The sequence below is a fragment of the Platalea leucorodia genome, assembly GCF_965183815.1.
Source record: "Platalea leucorodia genome assembly, chromosome: 4".
Taxonomy (NCBI): Eukaryota; Metazoa; Chordata; class Aves; order Pelecaniformes; family Threskiornithidae; genus Platalea; species Platalea leucorodia.
In genome coordinates, this window is record NC_138826.1 from 7189611 (window position 1) to 7211051 (window position 21441).

General features: G+C 43.1%; 1 protein-coding gene across 2 annotated transcripts in view; it reads right to left on the minus strand.

Annotated features, from left to right (window-relative positions):
- The window catches only part of GRK5 (G protein-coupled receptor kinase 5), a 170295-nt gene that overhangs the window by 34161 nt on the left and 114693 nt on the right, over window positions 1–21441 (minus strand). For both annotated transcript variants that reach the window (XM_082310119.1, XM_082310118.1), the window contains one exon: window positions 15610–15687. In XM_082310119.1, the coding sequence (XP_082166245.1) occupies window positions 15610–15633 (24 nt within the window). In that variant the 5' untranslated portion in view covers window positions 15634–15687. The remainder of the gene's footprint in view (window positions 1–15609; window positions 15688–21441) is intronic.

The following is a 21441-nucleotide window of genomic DNA, read 5'->3' on the forward strand; positions in this document are numbered from 1 at the left end:
AAGAGACCGACCCCCACCTCGCTACAGCCCCCTTTCAGGCAGTTGTAGAGAGCAATAAGGTCTCCCCTCAGCCTCCTCTTCTCCAGGTTAAACACCCCCAGCTCCCTCAGCCGTTCCTCACCAGCCTTGTGCTCCAGACCCTTCACCAGCTTCGTTGCCCTTCTCTGGACACGCTCCAGTACCTCGATGTCCTTCTTGGAGTGAGGGGCCCAAAGCTGAACACAGGACTCGAGGTGCAGCCTCATCAGTGCTGTACGGGGGGACGATCACCTCCTAGGTCCTGCTGACCACACTATTTCTGACACAAGCCAGGATGCCATTGGCCTTCTTGGCCACCTGGGCACACTGCTGGCTCATATGGCACTGAACCTTGTTGAACCTCACACAGTTGGACCCAGCCCATCGATCCAGCCTGACCAGGTCCCTCTGCAGAGCCTTCCTACCCTCCAGCAGATCAACACTCCCGCCCAACTTGGTGTCATCTGCAAACTTACTGAGGGTGCACTCAATCCCCTCATCCAGATCACTGATAGAGATATTAAACAGAACTGGCCCCAGTACTGAGCCCTGGGGAACACCACTTGTGACCGGCCACCAACTGGATTTAACTCCATTCACCACAACTCTTTGGGCCCAGCCATCCAGCCAATTTTTTACCCAGCAAAGAGTAGAATCATAGAATCATAGAATCATTAACATGGGAAAAGACCCTTAAAATCATCGAGTCCAACCGTTAACCTATCACTGCCAAGTTCACCACTAAACCATGTCCTCAAGCACCATGTCTACCCTTCTTTACACCCATCCAAGCCAAGAGCAGCCGGTTTCTCCAGTATATCACCATACTTTAAAATGTAAACTCTCCTTTTTTGACAGCTCTGTAAGTTTTGCTACAGGTTACTTCACTCAGCCCTTCAAGACACAGTATTTGTTGATCTTCACTGAACAGGACAGCAAATAAGCCTTCTCATAAAATCATCTCTATACGTTTGCCATGGTACTTACAACATTTCTCTGATGGTGTTTCCCCTATGACTGTGTGGAGAACACCTGACCTTTTGTTGATCTATCAGCTAATCAAATTCTTTATAAAACAAACTGAAATGCTGGCAGTACCAAGGGAGGCATTCAGAAGACCTTCTCTGATAATTTTACTTTTTCATTAGAACATGTTATTTGTTCTAATTTTCCTTACGATAGAACTTCCAAATGTTTAAAATGTACGACTTTGGTCAAGATGTAGTGCACTATAGCCGTGTTGCCTCCAAGTCTGTGGAAGTGAAAGCAGACAGCCAGTTAGCAGAGATTTGCAACTTGAAAGCACAAGAGCATTTTCCTGACAACCCAGCAGTTGGGGCTGGCCTTTCTGAAACCGGGGTGGGGTGAGTAGCAGGTGTCTCTGTGTAACCGACTCCGATTATTTCCAATAGCTGTACAGGGCCCAGCGCAGATGCACACACAACACAAACCTGCATGTGCAGAGTTGGTTTATCGTGTGCAACGCTGCTGTTTCTGTGGGAAAAGTGCCCAAATGACAAAAGGAACTGAGAGGGATGTGCTGAGACTCCAGCTAGAGACACGTATCCAGTTGGGGTCACCACCGTTTGAGAAAGCTATGGAGAGCTGACGAGAGCACCGACTGTCTGGAGGGGTGAGAAACATGCTTGGGAAAAAAGTGCCAAAGGGAAGCGTTGAGGAACTAGGTTTGTTTCGTCTGGAAAAGTAAGAGTGAAACACGATAAAGGCCTTTTAATATAGAAATGTTTTTAATAAAGAGGGCAGGGATCAATTATTCTGCATGTTCTGCTGTACACTGGGGGAATGATGAGAAGGAATCCACTTAATTGGATATGAAGACTTTTTTTCTAATTTTCCACACAGGGAAGCACAAGAACGGGCATATGAATATTGTGGAATCTGTTCTCGGAGGTTTGAAAGACCTCTGAGGGCAGACAGACATCTGTTGATGATCTAAGTGTATTTGATCTCTCCTCAATGCAAGAGGCTCTTGAGCCCTCTCGCAGCCCTTTGTACCAATGATTTTGCAAAACACTGGACTCTGTAAAACACAAGCACATGGCATGGCCCCGACAACAGATGAGGAAGGGAGTTTGCATGCTGAGTGCTCACCAAAGGAAACCTGGAGCTCTGAGCAAAGGAATAAGTATCTTCTTTGCAAATGAACAGTCCTGCTTGAAAGACACTTGTCTCAATCACCACTGTCTCCTACAAAAAAGAAATAGCTTGCAGAACCCTGAACTTCAGATCAGAAAAAGGGATAGCATTGACTTCGGTCAGACTGACTTTGCAAGAAACAGAGCAGGTTTTTAGTCTGGAGGTAATTCTTTATCCTTACACATTGCCCTTCATCTAAGAACCTCAAAATATTAAAGCTTCATTGCATGATTAAGTCTTCATGAGCTAGGTGGCAATCTCACAATATTTTACAGAACAGTGAACAGGGAGGTTAAGAGTTGTGTTTTGCAGAAGAGTTGATCATCATCTGTGACCGAAATCAAAGAAATCTCACTGAGATAAATGAAAGCTAGAGATGCTCAGATTCCTCAAATAAATCCATTTGTAGCTTGCAATTAGTAAATAAGGAACAGAAACCTAGAAATACAGGCTTTCATTTTATACCAACTCTTGCCAGTGGATGTGAGTCATCACGGTATCTTAAAGCACGACTGTTCATCACTACAAAAATTATATGAAGCAGAAAAATACCACACTCTTTAGAATGAACAGACTTCATGCAAACTATTGTCACAAACACAACTGCTCTCCTGGCAAGCTTCAGGCTTGCAGCCATGATACTGAAACACGATGAGTTATTTTAAAAGTCACTTGCATAAAACAAATAATGTGCAGCATATGTTATGTCTCAGGTTATGAAAACTTTCCACAACAAGCTAGCTTAAAACAATTAAAAATGTTTCAGTCAATGGACAAAAGTTCAAGCCATAACTTTTCTTGAGCTGTCTCTGGTTCCAAGCACTCCTGTCTTAATGATATGTGTATTTTCAGATGTTGACAGCAATTTTCCACATATAATCTATTTGCAAATCTCCACACAGATTTGCTACTTGCTAGCAGAGACCTCAAAACTATGGAAGAAACAGCCTAAAATGAACTTTGGTGTGAGATGGTGCATGATGGGATGAGAAGAGTTCATACACAAAACCCTGGAAATACTGGCTTCATCCAGTCGTTATGTTGCTGCATTTGATTTCCTCTCACACGGCCGTGACCCAAGACCAGCAAGGGAGAGCAATGGTTTGTGTCAGGGATGGGAAGTCTGCCACATGCAATGCCATTCCTGCTGTTGCTTTTGCAGAGTCACATCCTTCTCCAGATGTTTGAGGAAAGCTCAGCTAGCAGGGGAGTAGTTGCCAGGACAAGTAGCAATGGTATGACTATCAGTGGAGACTGTCCTCAGTCCTTTGAGGCAAACACTCATAAGGAGTCATAAGGAGGACTGTAATCAGAGCAGTTACTAGAAAAAGGGAGAATAGGTAGATATATGCAAGTCATGCTGGTAGGCGCAAAATCAGGGGAAGAGAAGTTTACGTGCTCAGGTAATGCATGTTTTCAAAGGGAAAAGGTAATGGAAGGCAAAACAGAGACCATGAAATTTTGCCTCTTTGTGCCTCCAAGGCTGATCTGCTACTTGTGGCTAGAGATTCACCCCAAGAACTGGCCTGTGGTATCTCCACTGGGGTCTGCACTGCTGCCCTCAGAGCAGGAACACGCCAGCGCAGGGCACAGCCCAGGCTCTGATGACTCTGATGTCCCCCCACCTCCCCGCTATGGGCAGGGGCAGGCCAATGCCAACTGGGATTCAGTCTGAGCTACAGCCTGGGCAGTACGGACCATGCAGCTGGTGATCGACGGAGGGGAAGCGTGTAGGGGCTGACGGTGAGAAATGCAGAGGAAAGCAATGGAAGAGGAGACAGAGTGTCTTGGTGGTACTCTGATTTTGGGAAGTCCGGGTTAGGCACATGTTTCAACCTGGTGAGGGAAAGGTTCCCAGCACTGTCACAGCACACGCAGTCTCCTGACACTTTTTGGTGTTATGCACAAAAATATTGGAACATTCTTGTTTCTTGCCCTGCGTCTGATCTTGTCTGTTCGGTGTTAGCTGTATATGTAGTAAACAGCCAATTCTACATCAGCAGCAGCTGCAACACTTTAAGTAATCAACTTCTGCATTTTCTTTTTTTTTTTTCCTACCACAAAGTCATCTGGGTCTGTATGAGGCAAACCAGTAAAGCACAAGGCTTCATAATTCCAGGATATTTGCTTTGAGATGACAGATGTAGGAATTGGCAGTGAGGTGGACAGGGAGCATGGAGAGCAGCTGTGTTATTAGTAGCGATTTCTCTATTACAACAGTGTGTATACATTATACCTGAGAATGGGGGCCCCTAATGCCAGGCACTACGTACACATGTCATGAGAGCTAAAGCTTCCAAAGCAAACCAACCACACTAGCCCTGGGAGTGGGAATGGGGGCCAAAGACACGAAATACCTCACCCAGGATTACAGAGTGGGCCAATGACAGAGGAAAAAATTGAACCTGATCCCATTCTCTGATCAAATGGTATTTTCAGTACTGAGGGCAGGATCACTTGCTCGTAGCTAAATGAAGTAAATCAGCAGTGCCTATCAACTGTGGGGTTTGTTTTGTAGCTACAAGCTGATCTGGAGTCATGATGAATCTGTTTTCCCTCATATTCTACTAAACTATCAAAACACATGTTGACACAGAGAAAAATACGACTGAAGACAATAGAGCCCTGAGCAAACAGCTGAACATGTTCTTCTGCCTGGAAAGGTTGTACTAATCCATCACTAAAGGCAATGCTAACCACCTCAGTTCATGAACTCATTTACTGCAGTAGGTCTGATGTAGCTTCAGGCTGACTTGCTTGCTCCAGACTTGCTGGGCTGCCTCTTGGGCCTCGGCAAGCCCATGGGTAGGAAAAGGATTAGTTTCTTCTCTGGGTTTCCAGCATCCTTCCTCTTTGGTGCTGGGGTACAAGTTGTAGTTTTGAACTATGCCCTTCCTTGGAGAAACTCAGCAACCACTGAGGTTTCCTTTCTGACAAGTGCATAGAAAGTACATGAAACATTTTTCATGGTTCTCCTGTTAATCAGCAACAGGATCTGCTATCTAGCTATACCTTGTTTTTCTGTTCTCAGTAGAACTTTTTGTAGCTGCTATCACCGAAAACAAAGTGCTCCTTTCTAGAAACTGCATTTCTGTTCCTGATGGTGGCAAACAAGCAACTGCCATGCAAATGCTGTGAGTCAAAACATTTCCTACATAAAGATCTTCAATCCAAAGTGTGGTTTCCTTGGAATGTTAAATTATTTGATTCAGAGAAATTTGGGGGTGTAACCACAACATGAGCTTTGGAGCAGCAAAGGAAGAGAAAAGATTGCCTAGATCAAGAAAGAGAAATTTCTTCCTGGCTCCTACAGGTGACCAGAGGAAATCTTAAACACTCAAAGCCCCACAGAAAGTAATTTTGAAATAACAAAATGTCCCATGAGACAAAATTTAGTTGTTTCATCAGCTTCTTTTGCAAGTCCAGTGAATCAGCTGCAGACTTTCTACTCTTCAATTAAACAGAAACACTCACCGCAATCCCAACCAGCTATGGGGGTTTTGGTACAGCTTAAATTAAGAACCTAAACTGGTCACCATGGAAGCTATGCTTTTGACTTCAATTAGTGAGAAACTGGGCCTCACAAGAAGTCCTTGGCAAGATATTTTTCAGTATCTTTAAACCCTAGTCCTTCCCCACCCATACTGTTTTAATAATTTTTTGGAAACCTGCTTATAGAGGCTTCTTTACCAAAGAAACACATTTTTCCTCCTTTCTGCAGACACATAGGTTTATTGGTGTAGGGGTGCTCATAAGGACAAGAGGAAATGGCCTCAAGCTGTGCCAGGGCAGGTTTAGGTTGGATATTAGGAAAAATTTCTTCACCAAAAGGGCAGTCAGGCCCTGGCCCAGGCTGCCCAGGGCAGTGGTTGAGTCTCCATCCCTGGAGGTATTTAAAAGCCGTGTAGATGTGGTGCTTAGGGCCATGGTTTAGTGGTGGCCTTGGCAGTGCTGGGTTAACGGTTGGACTCTATGATCTTAAAGGTCTTTTCCAACCTAAATGATTCTGTGATTCTATGATTCTATTCTATAAACTAGCCAGATGAAATTGTTTAATATAAACTTGCTTTAAAGCGGGAGAAGAGAAAGTATGTTTTACTTGTTGTTGCCTTTTTTCTGCTTTAAAAGCATTTTGCACACAGATTAAAGGATGAAAACACAGATGAAATAACCAGTACCAGTAGCTGTCAGCAGGATGAGGGGGGTAGCTTATGAAACAGAATAGAAAAGAAGACTAATTAATACTAACCAGGATTTTCTAGCTACCCAAAAGTTGGGGTACTCACATAATCCTCGGAAGGGACATTAGTTCAAAAGGTAACCTCTTTTGTTAGCAACCCAACTGAATCATTGCTATAGTGCATTACTACAAGCAGCCAGATGTTTGATAAAGCATTTTGAGAAAAGAACAGTCTTCTCACCATTAGTGGCAGCAAAGATGACAGGACAATTTTGAAAGCTTCTGTTCTCAGAAAGCTTTTTTTCTCTTGTCACGTGTGCTTAATAGGTTTGGATAGCATCCAGTGTCCAGCCTCTTACCAGAACCTTTCTACCTTTTAATGTCCTCCCGCACTGATGGATAGCCTAAACATTAGCAAGCAACCTTATGTTGCAATAGTCATAGCTTGGCTTCCTCTGGTAAACCAAATGTCATTTGTTCCATTAAAAAAAATCCCTAAATCTATAAACACTCATTTACAACCTCAACGTTATTGAATGGCTTTCTTGCAGGAAAACAAACAGATCACTGCTTGAATTCACTCCTCTGAGACATAAGCCTGTAAACATGAGTAGCCCTTCCCTTGCAAGTGATCCTCACGCTGAAGCCCATAAGCTATTTGCTTTGCATGAAGGTAGCTCATGCGTGAAGGCCTGATCCAGGCTGCACTCAAGTCTATGGCTGTAGCGCTATCAGCTGCAGTGGGGATTTTGCAGAATTTGCCTTCATCTTTTTCCATTAGCCGTTCAAAATCTTGAGGAAACACTTAAATGAAGAAATGAAAATCCGAAAGAGAGTTTGGGAAGACCTTGAAAAGGATTAGGAAGTGAATTAAATAAACATCAGGCAGGAACCAGTGGCCCACTCACAGAAAGACTGGAAACACCCATGAAAGCAAACAAAATCACTACCTAGCGCTGCTGGAAACAGGGCATTCCCTAATCACCTGTGTCACACGATCCATTAACGATCATATGGTAATAGCCATCAGCAAAGAACGGAGAGGGAAGACATTTATTGTAGGAGATGACACACTGTTTGCAGTGGCCTGTTCTGCTCTTCCTCAGCTCTGCTTGTTGGACAAACAGCATCTGTGCCAGGATAATAAACTTGCTATACGCTTGATTTTTGACTCAGGTCAGAGTCTGGCTTGATTAAAAAATAATAAATTAACATAAAAGCTGAGGCTTGGCATGCAGGTTAAGTGAGTTTTGTAAGTGTAGTTGCATTACTGGGGAAAAAAAAATTAAACATGAATAGTTTGAAGTGACACATTTTCACAACTTAAACATGCTGGTTATTTCAAAGTCCAACTGTAATCAAAAGATTTTTTTAAAAAAATAATTCTTATTTTCTTATTTTTTACACTTACATAGTGATATTTCAATGAACTGAAATATAATTATTTTCTGTGAGATTTAAAACATTCCTTATGGTAATGCTGTGATTCCTGGTTCCAAGTTAAAATAACACGCTCTAACGTTACTGGCTTAGTGATTCTTGTAGTTGCATCATCCCAGTCAAAGGTGTCAGCCTCTGGCATCTCATCTGAATTTGCCTGGCCCACCCTTGTGAGCCTACTCAGCTGCTGAAGTCTCTAGATGTCTTTCCAGAATCCTAATTTCCTATTACGAGGGAATAAGATGAGAAATATGGCATTTTTAACTTCCATTTTCATCACGTGCCTCTCCATTCTCTTCTTTGTTGGGATCATGCATACAGTTGCCTGTTACTTCTTCCGAGTTTAGCACAATGCATCCTGAGCTCAGAGAGATATTTGTTGACCCATTATGCTTTTAGCTTCAGAAATCCAAAACTGAACGAACCAGGAAAGTTGCTGCAAGTGGCAGTGGGTGGACAGAAGGGCTGTGGAGGTCAGGTGTTCAAAGGGCTCCTGTACTATTGAGAAATCATGCACAGAAACCTGTGTGGATATGCCATGCAATGTAATTTAATGCATTCTGCATTACACCTAGTGTGGAATTCACCTCATTGCGCTTTTATCACCTAAAAACTGAGACACTCAAAGTCTCCCTGGGCTCCCTGTATATGTTTCTGGGGAAGCTGAATGAACGTTAAAGGCTTAGAATTAACTTCCCTGGCCATTGGATAATCCATATGAACTAAGTGCTGAGGGGTACACAGAGGGGATAGGGAAAAGATGACCCCCTGAAAACAAGAGGAGGAAACCATAATGAGCATATTCATTAGCCAAGGGCAAACACGTACATCCTTCCCGTTCTCAGATAATCCAGAGCAGACGGCTCTTTATTTGCACAGTGTCCTCAGCCCTTTCGGATGCCTTGGCTAGTCTCCGAGAGGAGTCAGAGCCGCCTGGGGGGCCTGCCCTGCCTCAGCAGACAGATGTGAGCCAGGTTTACATGTGTGGTTGACATCAATTAGCTGAAGCAAGTTTCCATTTTCCAAAGGGTCAAGTCAGAGCTATTCCAGCAAACACAGGGAAGCTAGAAGGCTTTTCCCCACTGACCAAGTCATCCCTGACTCCCCCGACCACAAATGACAAACAGTTAAGAAGCATGTGAACTTGGGAGTGTAACCTCTCCAAAACAAGAAGGAAGGAAAAGCAGAGCTTCAACTAATAGCACTGCTTAGCATAAAACCGGTGTTGTTAATGACTCCAGCCCAAACCTGCAACCGGTCTGAGCAAATGCATTGCAACCGCAGCCCTCCTTCAGTCTAAAGGATGGGACACAGGACTGCCCAAGGACCTATTCTGGGACAGCATCATCGGGACAGAGCAGACTCCATGTTGTTTCCATAGGCTCTCATGCAGTTTGGCACCATCGCAAGAGACAGAAATCCTCAGTAAGTGTTTAGTTAACTAACATTTGTATTATAAACAGTGGGTAAAGGATGAGGAAATAGGACTTGAACAAACCGTGAGAAAATGCCTTTTAGTCTGAGACCACAGCAAAGGGACTCCTAATCAAGGCAACATTGTGATTTTTCAGATTCCTCTGCCACACTATATTACAGCCTGGCCCCAGTGACAGAAGAATGCTTATTAAAATAAATTTTTATTAGAAAGCATTAATTTGAGTAACAAGGTTGCTGTTCTGCTGCTCAGATATTTTCCCAGAATAGAACTTTGGAAAGATGAGCTTATGCAGAAAGTACGCTGAGAAGGTACTTTCCTGGACTAAGACATAGTGATCAGCAGAGATATTGATCGTGCTGTCTCTGGAACAACAACAAGAATTATGTATTGATTTCTCTGGAGACTGGATTATGTATCGATTATGCTAGCTGCAAAGCAGAGGCCTAAGTAATGCTATCATCTCTGGCTAAAATGGTGCCCATAGAGTAGTGAAGTCAATAGAAAGGGGAGATGAGAAATCCATTGAGTCAAAGGGTAAAGTCCCAGGGCAATTAATTAAATGGCAAAACTCTCCTTGGCTCAAGTAATGCCAGGATTTCTACTTAAGTATTTAGCATCCTGGAAAGTCTCCTAATAGGAAGCCAAAGGACACAGTGAATAACGCTTTGAGCAAGTAAATAATTCTAGCCCATCCCGAATCCACGTAACACACTGTGTTCAGACAGGCACTTCATTCATTTCTTACTTCAACTGGCTCATTAACGAAATGCATAGGGTTTAGAAAAATTTGAAAACTAGCTGTGGAGATAACTCTTGGACCAAGCCTTAAGGGACCATCCGCTGTAGCCAGTGAAAAGTGATATTGTGTTGGCCTTTTATCAGCAAGATAATAAGCTTACAGGGGGATGGAGATGACTCGCTGGATATAAGTGATATAAGCTGAATTTGTACAAGAAAGGTAACAATGTAGAAAACAGTCCCTGAAGGCTCACTTTTCAAAACACAAAGCCTCTGTTTCGTATTAAACTCGGCAGATTGCTTTACAGAAGCTTAATGTTTCTTTCTTTCAGAGCTTCCCTTACAGTGACATTCAGCTTTTGGTTTGGCCATTCCAAAAACTAATTATAACACGTTCCCTAGAAGGCATTTAGTAAAACTAAACAGTTAGGGGAAGAGGTCTCAGTACTTGAATCAAATTCTTGGTACAGCATGACCTACCCTTCCAGGATTCAGCCAGAATCATTAAAAAGTGATACATGAAACTTTCCTTATGGGAGATGGAAGGCTTTAGTGATCAGCGAAGATGACTCACTTGGAAGTGCAAGTGCTGAAGTTTGCATTTGTTTTGGTGGTGAAAATAGGAAGGAGGAAAGAACTCTCAAGGAGAGAGCAACCGAAGGCAAAGATCCTCAGCATCAAAATTAAAGCAGTGGTGTGCGAAAAGAAAACTACTCTTTGCCAATGCACAGAGCTGAGAGAGGGTGTTTGTGAGCAGGAGCCCGGACTCAGCTGCATGGCTTTGTCCAGCAGAAGGGCTCATATATCATTTTAATTTCATCTCACCCATATTACATAGATGTTTTCTTTTCCATAAAGAACTGATTTGAGAGAAGAGCACATTTCAGCCAGTAGACAAGTGGAAGGCCAGGCACTGCTGACCAGCCAGTTTCCCTTTCACGGGATGTTTCCCTCCCTTCCTTATCCTATAATTGTTCATAAAAACAAAGACTTATTTTCATTTAGCAAAATACCCATTGCTAGCCTTAGACTGGAGTAAGGAGGTTATTGCTGCGTCCAGCTAACCTCTTGCAGCAAAGAAAGAAATTGCAAACATGGCCTTTATTCTGTGCATTTCCTGAAGGAAAGTAGACCAAAAAGGAATTCAGATAAGAAAACTAATGCTGTTGCTGTTCTTCGTATTCCATGAAGTATATTAATGGGGATAACAATACACATTAGACATCCTGTTCAGTAACATTTTCAGTACCCAGCTGAGTCCAAATATAAACTATAATGGCATATGGAGACTGTCTTAAGAGCCATTTCAAATCAATTTAGTTTTATATACCGTCTCTCAAAGTATCTCAAGGTGATTTACAGTGAAAAAGAAAATAATGGGCTAGTGATTCAGTAGAGAATGGCACGGCAGCTGTCAGGCAGGAAGGCAAAAATGCTGCATGGAGATGCAAAACTCTAATTTAAAAGCAGTAAAAAGGTAAACATATCTCTCTGCTCTTCCAGTAAAAGAAGCAGCCAGGTAATGAAGCCAGGCTGGGTTCAGCTTAACTCAACTGTTCCACAAAGCACTGAGGGCTTTTCCATTTACAGACAGAACTGGAACCTAAAACTGAAACATTCCCACTCAACTGTTGAGATTAGAAAAAGCCAGGAAAGAAATATTTGTGACCAATTCATTTTAGCAGTTTTACCATCATATTTCACAACCTCAGAAATTTTAGACTTCCTGTGGGTTGGACTTTTGCCCTATGGGCTTATTAAGTCAAGAAGGCAGCTTTAAGTGCCTTTTTCATGGAAACTGTTAAAGCCTCTCTTGAAGAAGCAAGACTCTAGTCAAGAAACATTGATCTTGCCAGTGGGGCAACCATTGCGCTGCTCCTGTTAAGCAAAGGCAGGCCGCAAGTGGAGTTCCCTTCAGATTACAGTACTGAAGTGGTGCACACCTCGTTGGGTCTCTTCCTCTTAATGGTCAAGGTGGCACATGCCTCGTTAGGTCTCTTCCTCTTAACGGACAAGGCCCTCTCACCAGAGCTCATCCGCACATAGCCCCTGAGGAGTAGCCAGCTCACAGTTGGACCTCTTTGGAGAAATAGGTTAACAATTCTTCAGAGCATGTTTCAAGGATGGGGGTGTCTTCAGCTACAGGACACCTCTTCTGTGGGTTTTCACTCTCCTGCTCACCACTCAAGTGAAGTTGCTAAGGAAGCCATGAAAACGCTCATATTTTGGCATCCTCAGTGTGAAGATCACATGTACTCCTTACATTTCCCTCCCATCAAATTGTTCAGAATGGCCTGTTGGATACGAATATTTCAACGAACTTTAGGCAAGAGAGAGGGCATACTAATGCCTTCCTAGGTGAGGACCTGAGTACATAGAATCATAGAACAGCTCAGGTTCGAAGGGACCTTTAAAGATCAGCTGGTCCAGCCTTTCATGGGAAAGGGAGCCTAGATGAGATTATCTAGCACCCTGTCCAATAGCATCTTGAAAACCTCCAGTGATGAGGGAGGTTGTTCCTACATGCCACTTCTTCAAGAGGCCTAAACCACCTGTTTTCCCTTCTAGGTACCAGGACACATTCAGAATTTGTCATTGCTGTTGCCTGTAGGCCAGGGAGATGGTGGAAGCCTTGACCTGCTCATGCCGTCCCTGGTGTCAACCACAAGAAAAGGCTGCTAGACCTCTTCTCAACTTCCCCCACGAGAACATAGGGGCTGTTCAGGATGTTAAAGCTGCAAAGAGCCTGAATTGTGATTACTTGAAAAAGTGCCTCCCCCCTCGACCATCTTGGCAAGTGCTGAGCTTGTTTAGCGGCCTTGGGGCTGACGCTGAATGTTCTCACACAGAGCTTTCCACGCAGGAATTCACTGCTCCCACACGTTTGAGCCTGCTAACTGTGTGGTGTAGCACCATCTTGCAGACAGTGGCTGCGTGAGTCACACGAGGCTGTAAGTACTGGTGTGATGTCTGTTCATCTGGGAAAGTGTTTTCTTTTCCTTTCTGCTGTGCAAGTAGTATATGTTTTATTAAATAAAGTGCACGTTCCCTATGCAAATGAATGCACTTTAGAATGATGATATACTGACACACTGTATGTTAAATATGTATGACATTTAAAAATCTAAGCAAGAAATAAAAATCATTTATAAATATTAAAGAGCATGAAGTCTACTTTTTGTTTTCATTCTGCTTCTGATCATGCACTCTGGGAAAAATACTTCTCACATTATAAGACTGAATTATCTGTCCAAGAACTAAACCTATAATTTTATTCTATCAGTCAAGCTGTATGTCACACTATTTTTATATCAAGACAATCAGGTTCTTTGAAGCAGAGACACACACCTACTTAAAAGAAGTGTTCCTCTGAAAGCAGAAGACTTTGGAACCAGCGACAATTTGTTTCTTTCAAGGGATTGATAACTAAATGGAGAAATGCAGCTCCTAATGAAAAGGAGGTTTCTTTGCTGGCCAGGATGATATCCCATTAAGACATTTGGGTCCAGATTCATCCCTCTTGACTGCAAGCATCTAACCTGGCTTCAAATCACTGACTTCTAATGGCTTAAAATCTGTCCTTTGGAGGTTCTTATTTCTGTTTCTTGACACGAAAGGACAGTAGGCAGTCTGAACTCCTAACCTGAGTACCTTAGTTCGGTATCTAAAGAGAAATGAAATTAATCCAGGCCTTGCTCTAGTTTTTTAAGTATTTGTTGCGTGGGAGACCTGTTAGAGGATCTCGCATTCAACCACAGCTAACCTGTGTATTGAGTCAACCCAAGTATTTTCTGCTACACAGGGTTTAAACATCCCTCTGGGAAGACGCAGAAGTTTCCCATTAAGAAAAAAAAGTGCAGCGAGACCAATGCAGACATTAAAGCACCACCACCAGGGAGGCAGTTTTAGATTACAAGTGAAAGAGCGCAACTTTGTGTTTCCTTCTGCCCAAAGATATTAAGGTACCTTGCAAATACCAGAAAAGTTTCAGAACAGACCGTAAATATCCTGTGCCCATTTTACATACTGAGAAACCAGGCACACAGGTCAAATATGAAGTGCAGAGCATGGCAGAGAATGGAAACTCCAGCTCTGGAGTCCCAGTAATTTCCCTTCCTGTAACACCACCATTTTTTCTTGACGGAGCAGCAGCTGCTCTCAGATTGGTCTTCATCGCACATTCACTTACCTCACTAAACTATTCCATGTGCTTCTGCTGCACTATGGGGCTGCTGGCAAATGGACAAGGATGGCAGGAGTGCCATGGGACAGCAGGGAAGGGATTTGGCATCTGGAAACTTGCACCAAAACCATCTGAAACGGAACAGTACTATCCTTCTCTCACTAGCCCTACTATCAGCAAAATGCCTTTCTCCATTTCCAGATGAGAACTAGACCAGTGGGAAATATTTTCCCTCAGTATTTGTCCCTTGTTCCTCTGTTGACAGAAGATTTAAGACAAATGGTCATTTTGGTGGATTTAAAAAGCAGTGGAACTTCATGCCCCGAACGAATGGCAGCAGGAACTCATACTGGCAGTGCTAAATGGCTGCACATGAAACTAGCCAGGCTCAGTAAATGAAACCAGATCCCCAAATGCAGTCTGAGATAACCGAAAGTATGCATTGAAATTTATTGTAGGAAAATGACTGACTGGAAAAAAAGTGGTCTGCTCTGCTCCTGCACCTCCAAAACATATTGTACCATTTAAACGCTTTAGAAAGACATCTGCCAAAAATGCAATTAATTCTCCTGAAGGTCAAATGTATTTCTCTTGTAAAACAGTTGAAGCAGCAATTGTACATCTTGATTACCCTTATGAAAGCAACTTAGGAAAAATCCTAGGATTGTTCTTGTGTTTGAAGTTGGATGTTTATTGCTTACTGGCAGTGACTTTTGTTGCAAAGGTTAAACGCGGTCAGCAAATGATCAACCCCCCCAAAAAAAGGGTTAGTCCCAGTGCAGCCTGTCCAAAATTCCAGCAGCAGATTTGTAGTTCTGTTTGGAGTGCCACCCTGTGGACACAGCTGCTACCATGAGCTCCTCTCCTTCCGACAGCCCCCAGATGCAACGCTGAGGAACCAACAGCGGTGGAAACACGAACGGGTGATAGCACCTCTCACCTCCAAAACATGCTGTCTCCTGTCAGTCTTGCACGTCCCTGGCTACCCCGGGGCAAATGGTGGGGGGGGAGGAGTGGGAATTTTTATACCAAAATACAGTGTCTGTTACCAAAGACCATTTTTGCTGGTGCTTTCCACATAACAGTATATGAATGCCACACCTCTTTTGAGCTGGATAGGAAATGATTGTGGCATCTGTTGATAACAGCTGAGGTCTCTTGCATTACACCACAGATGTAGAGCTTTGCACACCAAGAAGAGACCAGAGAAGCCTCCTGCTCATCCACAGATGAATTAAGCCCCTGGTAAGCTCAAGTTCATCCTTAGAAGTCAATTGCTGGATTGGATTATATTTTTTTTTCTCTCTGACTGTTTGTATAAGACTTGCAGGTTTATTCACTGGAGATTGCTACCATAAATTTTAGGACGCTGGTTTACAAAGCCTATAACAACCTTGTTTAGCAAAGGTGTGCCTTGCAGCATTCCTTCAGTAATGCCACTTGGCTGCCCCTTACCTCTGGGGTGAGGTATTTCATCATGATTTCCTTTCCTTTCTCTCCCAGCTTTTCATCTGGAGCAATTTCATATTCTGCCTGGAACAGATAGAAAAAAAAAAAAAGTCAATATTTGCACTCATATTTCACCATTATAACTTCATTTTGGATGTGGCCTTAACGGAATGCTCTGTCTGAAAAATTTGAAGGATAAATACCATTTTCTGATGGAAGTAAAACCTGTACACACAATCCTCTTAAAAAACTTCCACTATATTTTGACCAAACCCTAGTGGTGCATTTTCTGAGACGATGTCTCTTAATTAACACCAATAAAATGTAATTCATTTATATTTTATAGCCTCCCAAGCCACCTTTCAGAAAGCATTCAGTGACTAGAGATGGCAACTTTATTTGGCTTTGCTCAAAGGGAAGATGGACACAGAAGGTAAAATTATTTCTTTGAGCAGTAGAGAAAGTGAACGTTTGTTAATTCTTGCCACAGTGGTATTTCAAGCACCAGGTGAACTCTTTCAGTAGATCGTCTTGTTGGTCAAATGTGTCCTTCCTATTTATTTACATCTTCCCCTTGATCTAACACTTCCCCTTGGTCTAATACTCCTTCTGCAAAGCAGAGAGATTTGCCCATCACTTTTAGTGATCCTTGACTTAGTCCCTCCAGAAGGCAGACCTAAGAGCTGATTTCCTAGGCAGATTTCCTAGAACCAAGATAAAACAAGAGACACCATTTAGAGGAATAGACACTGTAGGCAAAATTGTCTTTGACTTCCCCGGTGCATTAAAAAAGAGAGCACCACATTCCCCCACACAAAGTTTACCTACATTTTAAAATTCTGACTATTCTGTGTATTGTAGCATTACTGACTTCTGATGAGTTTCAGGACAACTTTTACATAAGAATCAAAGGAAGCATTAGTTGCGCACCACAAAGACATTAATCCATGGAATTTTGGATCCATGGCAGGCATTCGAAGGAAACACGCGTCGCATGGGACTCCAGTGGCTAAATGACAATGACAAGTTCTTAGAGACATTCCTACTTGGCACTGCCTAGGATACAAAGCTTTAGCCTTAGGATCAAAATATTTTCTAGAAAAAAATAAAAGAAGACAGCCTAACAGCTTTCATGACTGCTTGTATTAGAAAAAGGATCCCAGAAAGTCCTGCCAAACCAATTAAATAACCCGGTCCAATACAAGCTGTCTGAGATGATAAATGAGGAGGAAGTTTAAAGAAAAAAAAAGAAAAGGTAAATCAGACTGAACTGGCAAACACTTGGAAGAATGAATATTTCAGAACTGTTGCCCACTGGAAGACGTATGTACTGCTCCGAGCTTGATGCAATAAATCTGAAGGCAGGCTGTAATGGATACCCTAGCTAAGCAGACCTAGGAATGACATGAAAACCACAAAGTAGTAATAACGCTATTACCCATCTATCTGGCCAGCGCTGATTTAGCCATTGCAGCTTAAGTCTGAAGCTACATATTTATACAAATACATAGCAGGTTGCTTGAACAATCTAGAACTATGATCTGATTTGGTTTGGGGAATGACAATGACTGCAATAACAGAGAAACCTGTATTGCTGATGAAAAATACACCGAAAGCTAGAATCCACAAGTGCAGTACTTCTCTTTTAGTGACCATTTTGGGGATGAACTGATTACGTTCTCATAAAACTTAATACAAGGGTTTAAAAAAGTCTTTCATCCAATTTCCTGTCCTTTTAGATGGTATCTGAGCATGGGTCATTCCAGCTCTTAAAGCACAGACACTCTCGAATGTTTACAGCATCTTAACAACATTTTTCTCCATAATTCCTTGCTAGGGGATAAAGTAATGGCAGGAGTAACAGAAGCAACAATTTTTTTAAAGGGGAAAGTTGTATGTTATTTGGACCTTACAGTTTATAGTTAGGTTCACAGATAAACTAGGTGTTTTTCATATTAAAAAAAAACCAACCAGAAATAATGTATTTTAATGAAAGAAAATAATTGTACTTAAATGTAACTGTCTGTGCAGAAGATCGGAAAGAAAGGAGAACTCCTTGGCATTGCCTCGGCATGGAAGCATCTAGGAGATCTTCTGAGTCCTCCATTCAATGCTATTTACAATTTATCCAATGATGATCATTCCTCTCTCCTTCATTTGCTTTTAAATCTGGATCCTGGTAATATGTTGTCTCCCTAGCAAATAAAACTTGATTCAAAGTCACCATCTGCCATTTGACGTGCACCAGGGAGATGTGAAAAACTTCGGTGTCCTTTTTGCCACAGATAGATACCCTATTAGATTTACATCCCATCCAAATTGTACAACGGGAAGCAAATCAGGACAGACCAGAAGAAGATACAAGTTTAGCAGGAATTGGATCAGTGTTTTGAAATGCAGTTCCTGATGGGATTCAAGATACACAGAGCTAAATGCACACACACACACACATACACAGAGTATCTAATTCTATCTCAAGATAGCTGGGAAGGAATAAAAGGGAAGTTTAATTATACTTGCATTTGACATCCTTAGAAAATGCGACACTGTGGTGGTGAAGGTAGGAAGTGACAGACAAGTGAGGATGCGAGAAGGAACCATAAGCTCCAACTGTGAACAGTGTTGATCTCACTGTAGCTCAAGTACTAGAAGCCCGTTTCATTTTGTTTCTAAGCTCATTATTATTTCTCCCTTCAGTGCCACTTTTGAACTATTCGGCAACAGATACTGGTACACGTTCAGCCACAGACTGTTATCGCAGGAAGAATTACCTGTGTAGAGAGACAGAGTGACTTCTCCATGCTCACTCTGCCGCATGCCTGTGAACCGGACCAAAGTCCTCAACTCTCAATCTTGTGCTTAAATCACAAGATACATCCCCTTTGTCCACAATACTGAAAAGCACATCTACAGTTTGCAAATCCCTAATTGCTAGAAATAACATTGCTACTTAAAATCCACGTGGAACAAAATATTTTCCATTATTCCTTTGATGAATCCAGGCATGTGTTTCAAGGCTCCTGCTCTGAAGTCTAATAGCTTCTCCATGCCCTAGTTAGGTCAGACAGGGCCCTATTCATAGGGCATAAATGAGGGGAGGATTTACGATCACCCTGACTGCATGGGACGAGCTGCAGGGAAGGCTCTGTCTGCGGGCAGGCGTGGATCCTTCAGTCCAAATGGCGAGAGGATGTGGGCTGGCCGCTGTTTGTTTCTAACTTCTCTTTTGGCTGCTGTTTCAGAGATAGTAGTTACTTCAGTGGCTTCTGCTTCCCTAGAAGCAACCCTGGCTGAATGGGGCACAGGGGTGCGAAGCGTCCTTCCCTTTGGAGCAGCCGCCTTCGGGATGGGCTGAGCGAGATCGGATGGGAAAACGGACTTCCACTGGGAAAGGGAGAAACGTCCAACCGTGGCTGGCCATGGGATGGGGCCACGGGCTCAGGGACAGCCGAGCAAGAGGTTCAGGAGCTGGAGGGTGCCTGTGACCAATGGAGAGCATTGCCACAGCAATGGCACAGAGACCCAGCGGTGGCTCGCATCAGCAACCTTAATTCTGACACATTTTTTTATCTAGTGTTTGATTGTCATCTTAATATTCTTTGAGCTCCTGAAACTGTATGGCTTAAAAATATGTGAAAATTGAAAAACGGAGCCAAGGGGATCTCTCTGCAGATCTGGGAGGACTCTTTCCCACAGCAGGTAGCTGCTGGTTCCCTGTAGGAGCGTGGCATGGCCACAGGAGTCAGTCCCTCGTACCCACCAGGAGATGGAGATGGGAACAGATGCTCCCACCAGAGCGGTTTCAGCTTCTTGGTGTAAGTCAGGAGCAGTGGAGTCACCTTCTGAGCATCTGCAGGAGGCTACTGGCGTTTTGGTCCCAACTTTACACCCTCGCTTTCTCAGCTCCCTCCTCTGTTACCCCCTGCATCTCTCTGCTACAGCTCCTGCCCGCTCCTTCCTCAGACTCCAGGCTCTGCCCTGTTATTGCTCTGTGCTCCCGCGACTGCCCTTGCACTTGCCTCTGCTGGAGATTTAAAATCTGTGACTGAAAATTGGAAGGCAAAACCCAAACAGCTGGGATTCATAATAACTCGCATTTCTAAATGAAAAGTGAACTTGAAACCACATTTTTCATATTTGAACGCAGGGCAAAAAGACCCCTTTTGACTGTTTAAAAACACGTTTTGAGTTAATGAGTTTGTTGATATCAACAAACTGGCATTTCTGATGGAAAAAGCCTTGAACAGCTTTAAGACACACATACACAGATGGTTTATATACCATGTACGGGACTTAACCAAACGAAATCTCCCTAACAGCAGGACAGGGTTTTTACAAATGGCATTAAATGGATGCTCGCTCATCCTTTTACCCCAGATAAGTGTAATGTCTAGTGAAGCATTCAGCTGAAAAGTCCACCCAAGGAGATCATGCCTCTCACCCCCGGCCCGGATAGCACAAGCAGAAACAACCCGGAGAGGCAGTGGGGCTATTTCCCTCCAGAGGATATATTTCTGTGCGACTTCAGTGCAAAGAAATAACATCGTACAGGTTAGAGAGAAAATAACGCCACGTTATTTTCTCCTTGACCAGAATTAGGCATGTTCTCCTCCAGTCAATCTAAATCTGGTCCACATTAAAATGTTAAAAGCCCTCCCCTGGAAAAAGAAAAATTAAAAAATTACGAGTTTGAGGAGACAAAGCAGGAAAGGGAGTCCAGAAGCTAAAGTCTTCATTATAATGTCACACAAAAATCACAGGAGAGGAGAGGGAAACGTCAGGAGCCGGCACCCCAGGGACGTGCTGCTGAGAAGGGGACAGGGACAAGAGGTCCCCGCTGAACTGCCACCTTCTTGTGCTGGAGGCACGGAAACGCATCTTGCTAGCAGATTCCCTGCTCGCTGATCTGCCGTTCAGCACAGGAAACGCATCCCCTCACGCTTTATTTTCATGGCTGTCTTTCAACAGCTCCAAAGTTGTACGATGTCGCTAAAATATTTGTAAGCACAGCAAAGCGTGCTTTAGGGCTGTGCATGAATTCTTTGTTAAGGGCTTATAGGGGAGCTGATAAACCATCTCCATTTAATGATAATAGTTTATGTTCGCATAGTTTCTTCATCTGAATGGCTACGTAAGGGTTTGGTGAACTATTCATGGGAGATCTTTGTGTTTACATGCGCACAGATGAGCACGCGATGCATTCAGAGGCACAAGTTGCAGCCATCGGTACTTCTTACTAGATATTTTATCTAGTCAAGTCAGGACCTCCGTCATGAAATTGTTTGCACAATACCTGTAATAAGAGATGGCTCTCTGTCCTTATAGCCTTACTGTACCGGCTAGGAGAAGGGGTTGCTGTTCCATTTCCCAGGCAGACAGCCACACCAATGGCCGCTTACGGGTCCCACAGCAGCCGTGGGAACCAAACACCCACAGCTCCACCACCACTGCACTGCAAAGCTCTGCATCTCTTCATTTCTATTGCTTTTATCATTTAATGTTGGGGCCTACTGCTTACAAGCCACCACATATCTTTGTAGTCCATTTTACTATTGCTAGATTGTGGCTAATTTCCCAAACACTGTTCTCAGAATACATGTAGAAACTTTATGCCTCTGAGCACTTTAATCTCAATTATTAGTTGAAATTGGCCAAGGTATTCACAGGTTTCAGAGGGAACTGACAGATACACACCTACATGCATGCAGAATTTAATGATACAAATCCTTTTTTCTTCAGAAAGCAGCCTAACAACTGTTTAACTGTACAGACAAAAAACCCCAGATGCTGCTATAATTAGATTTGCAGGAGACTACATCAGACCAGGTTAGTTATTTC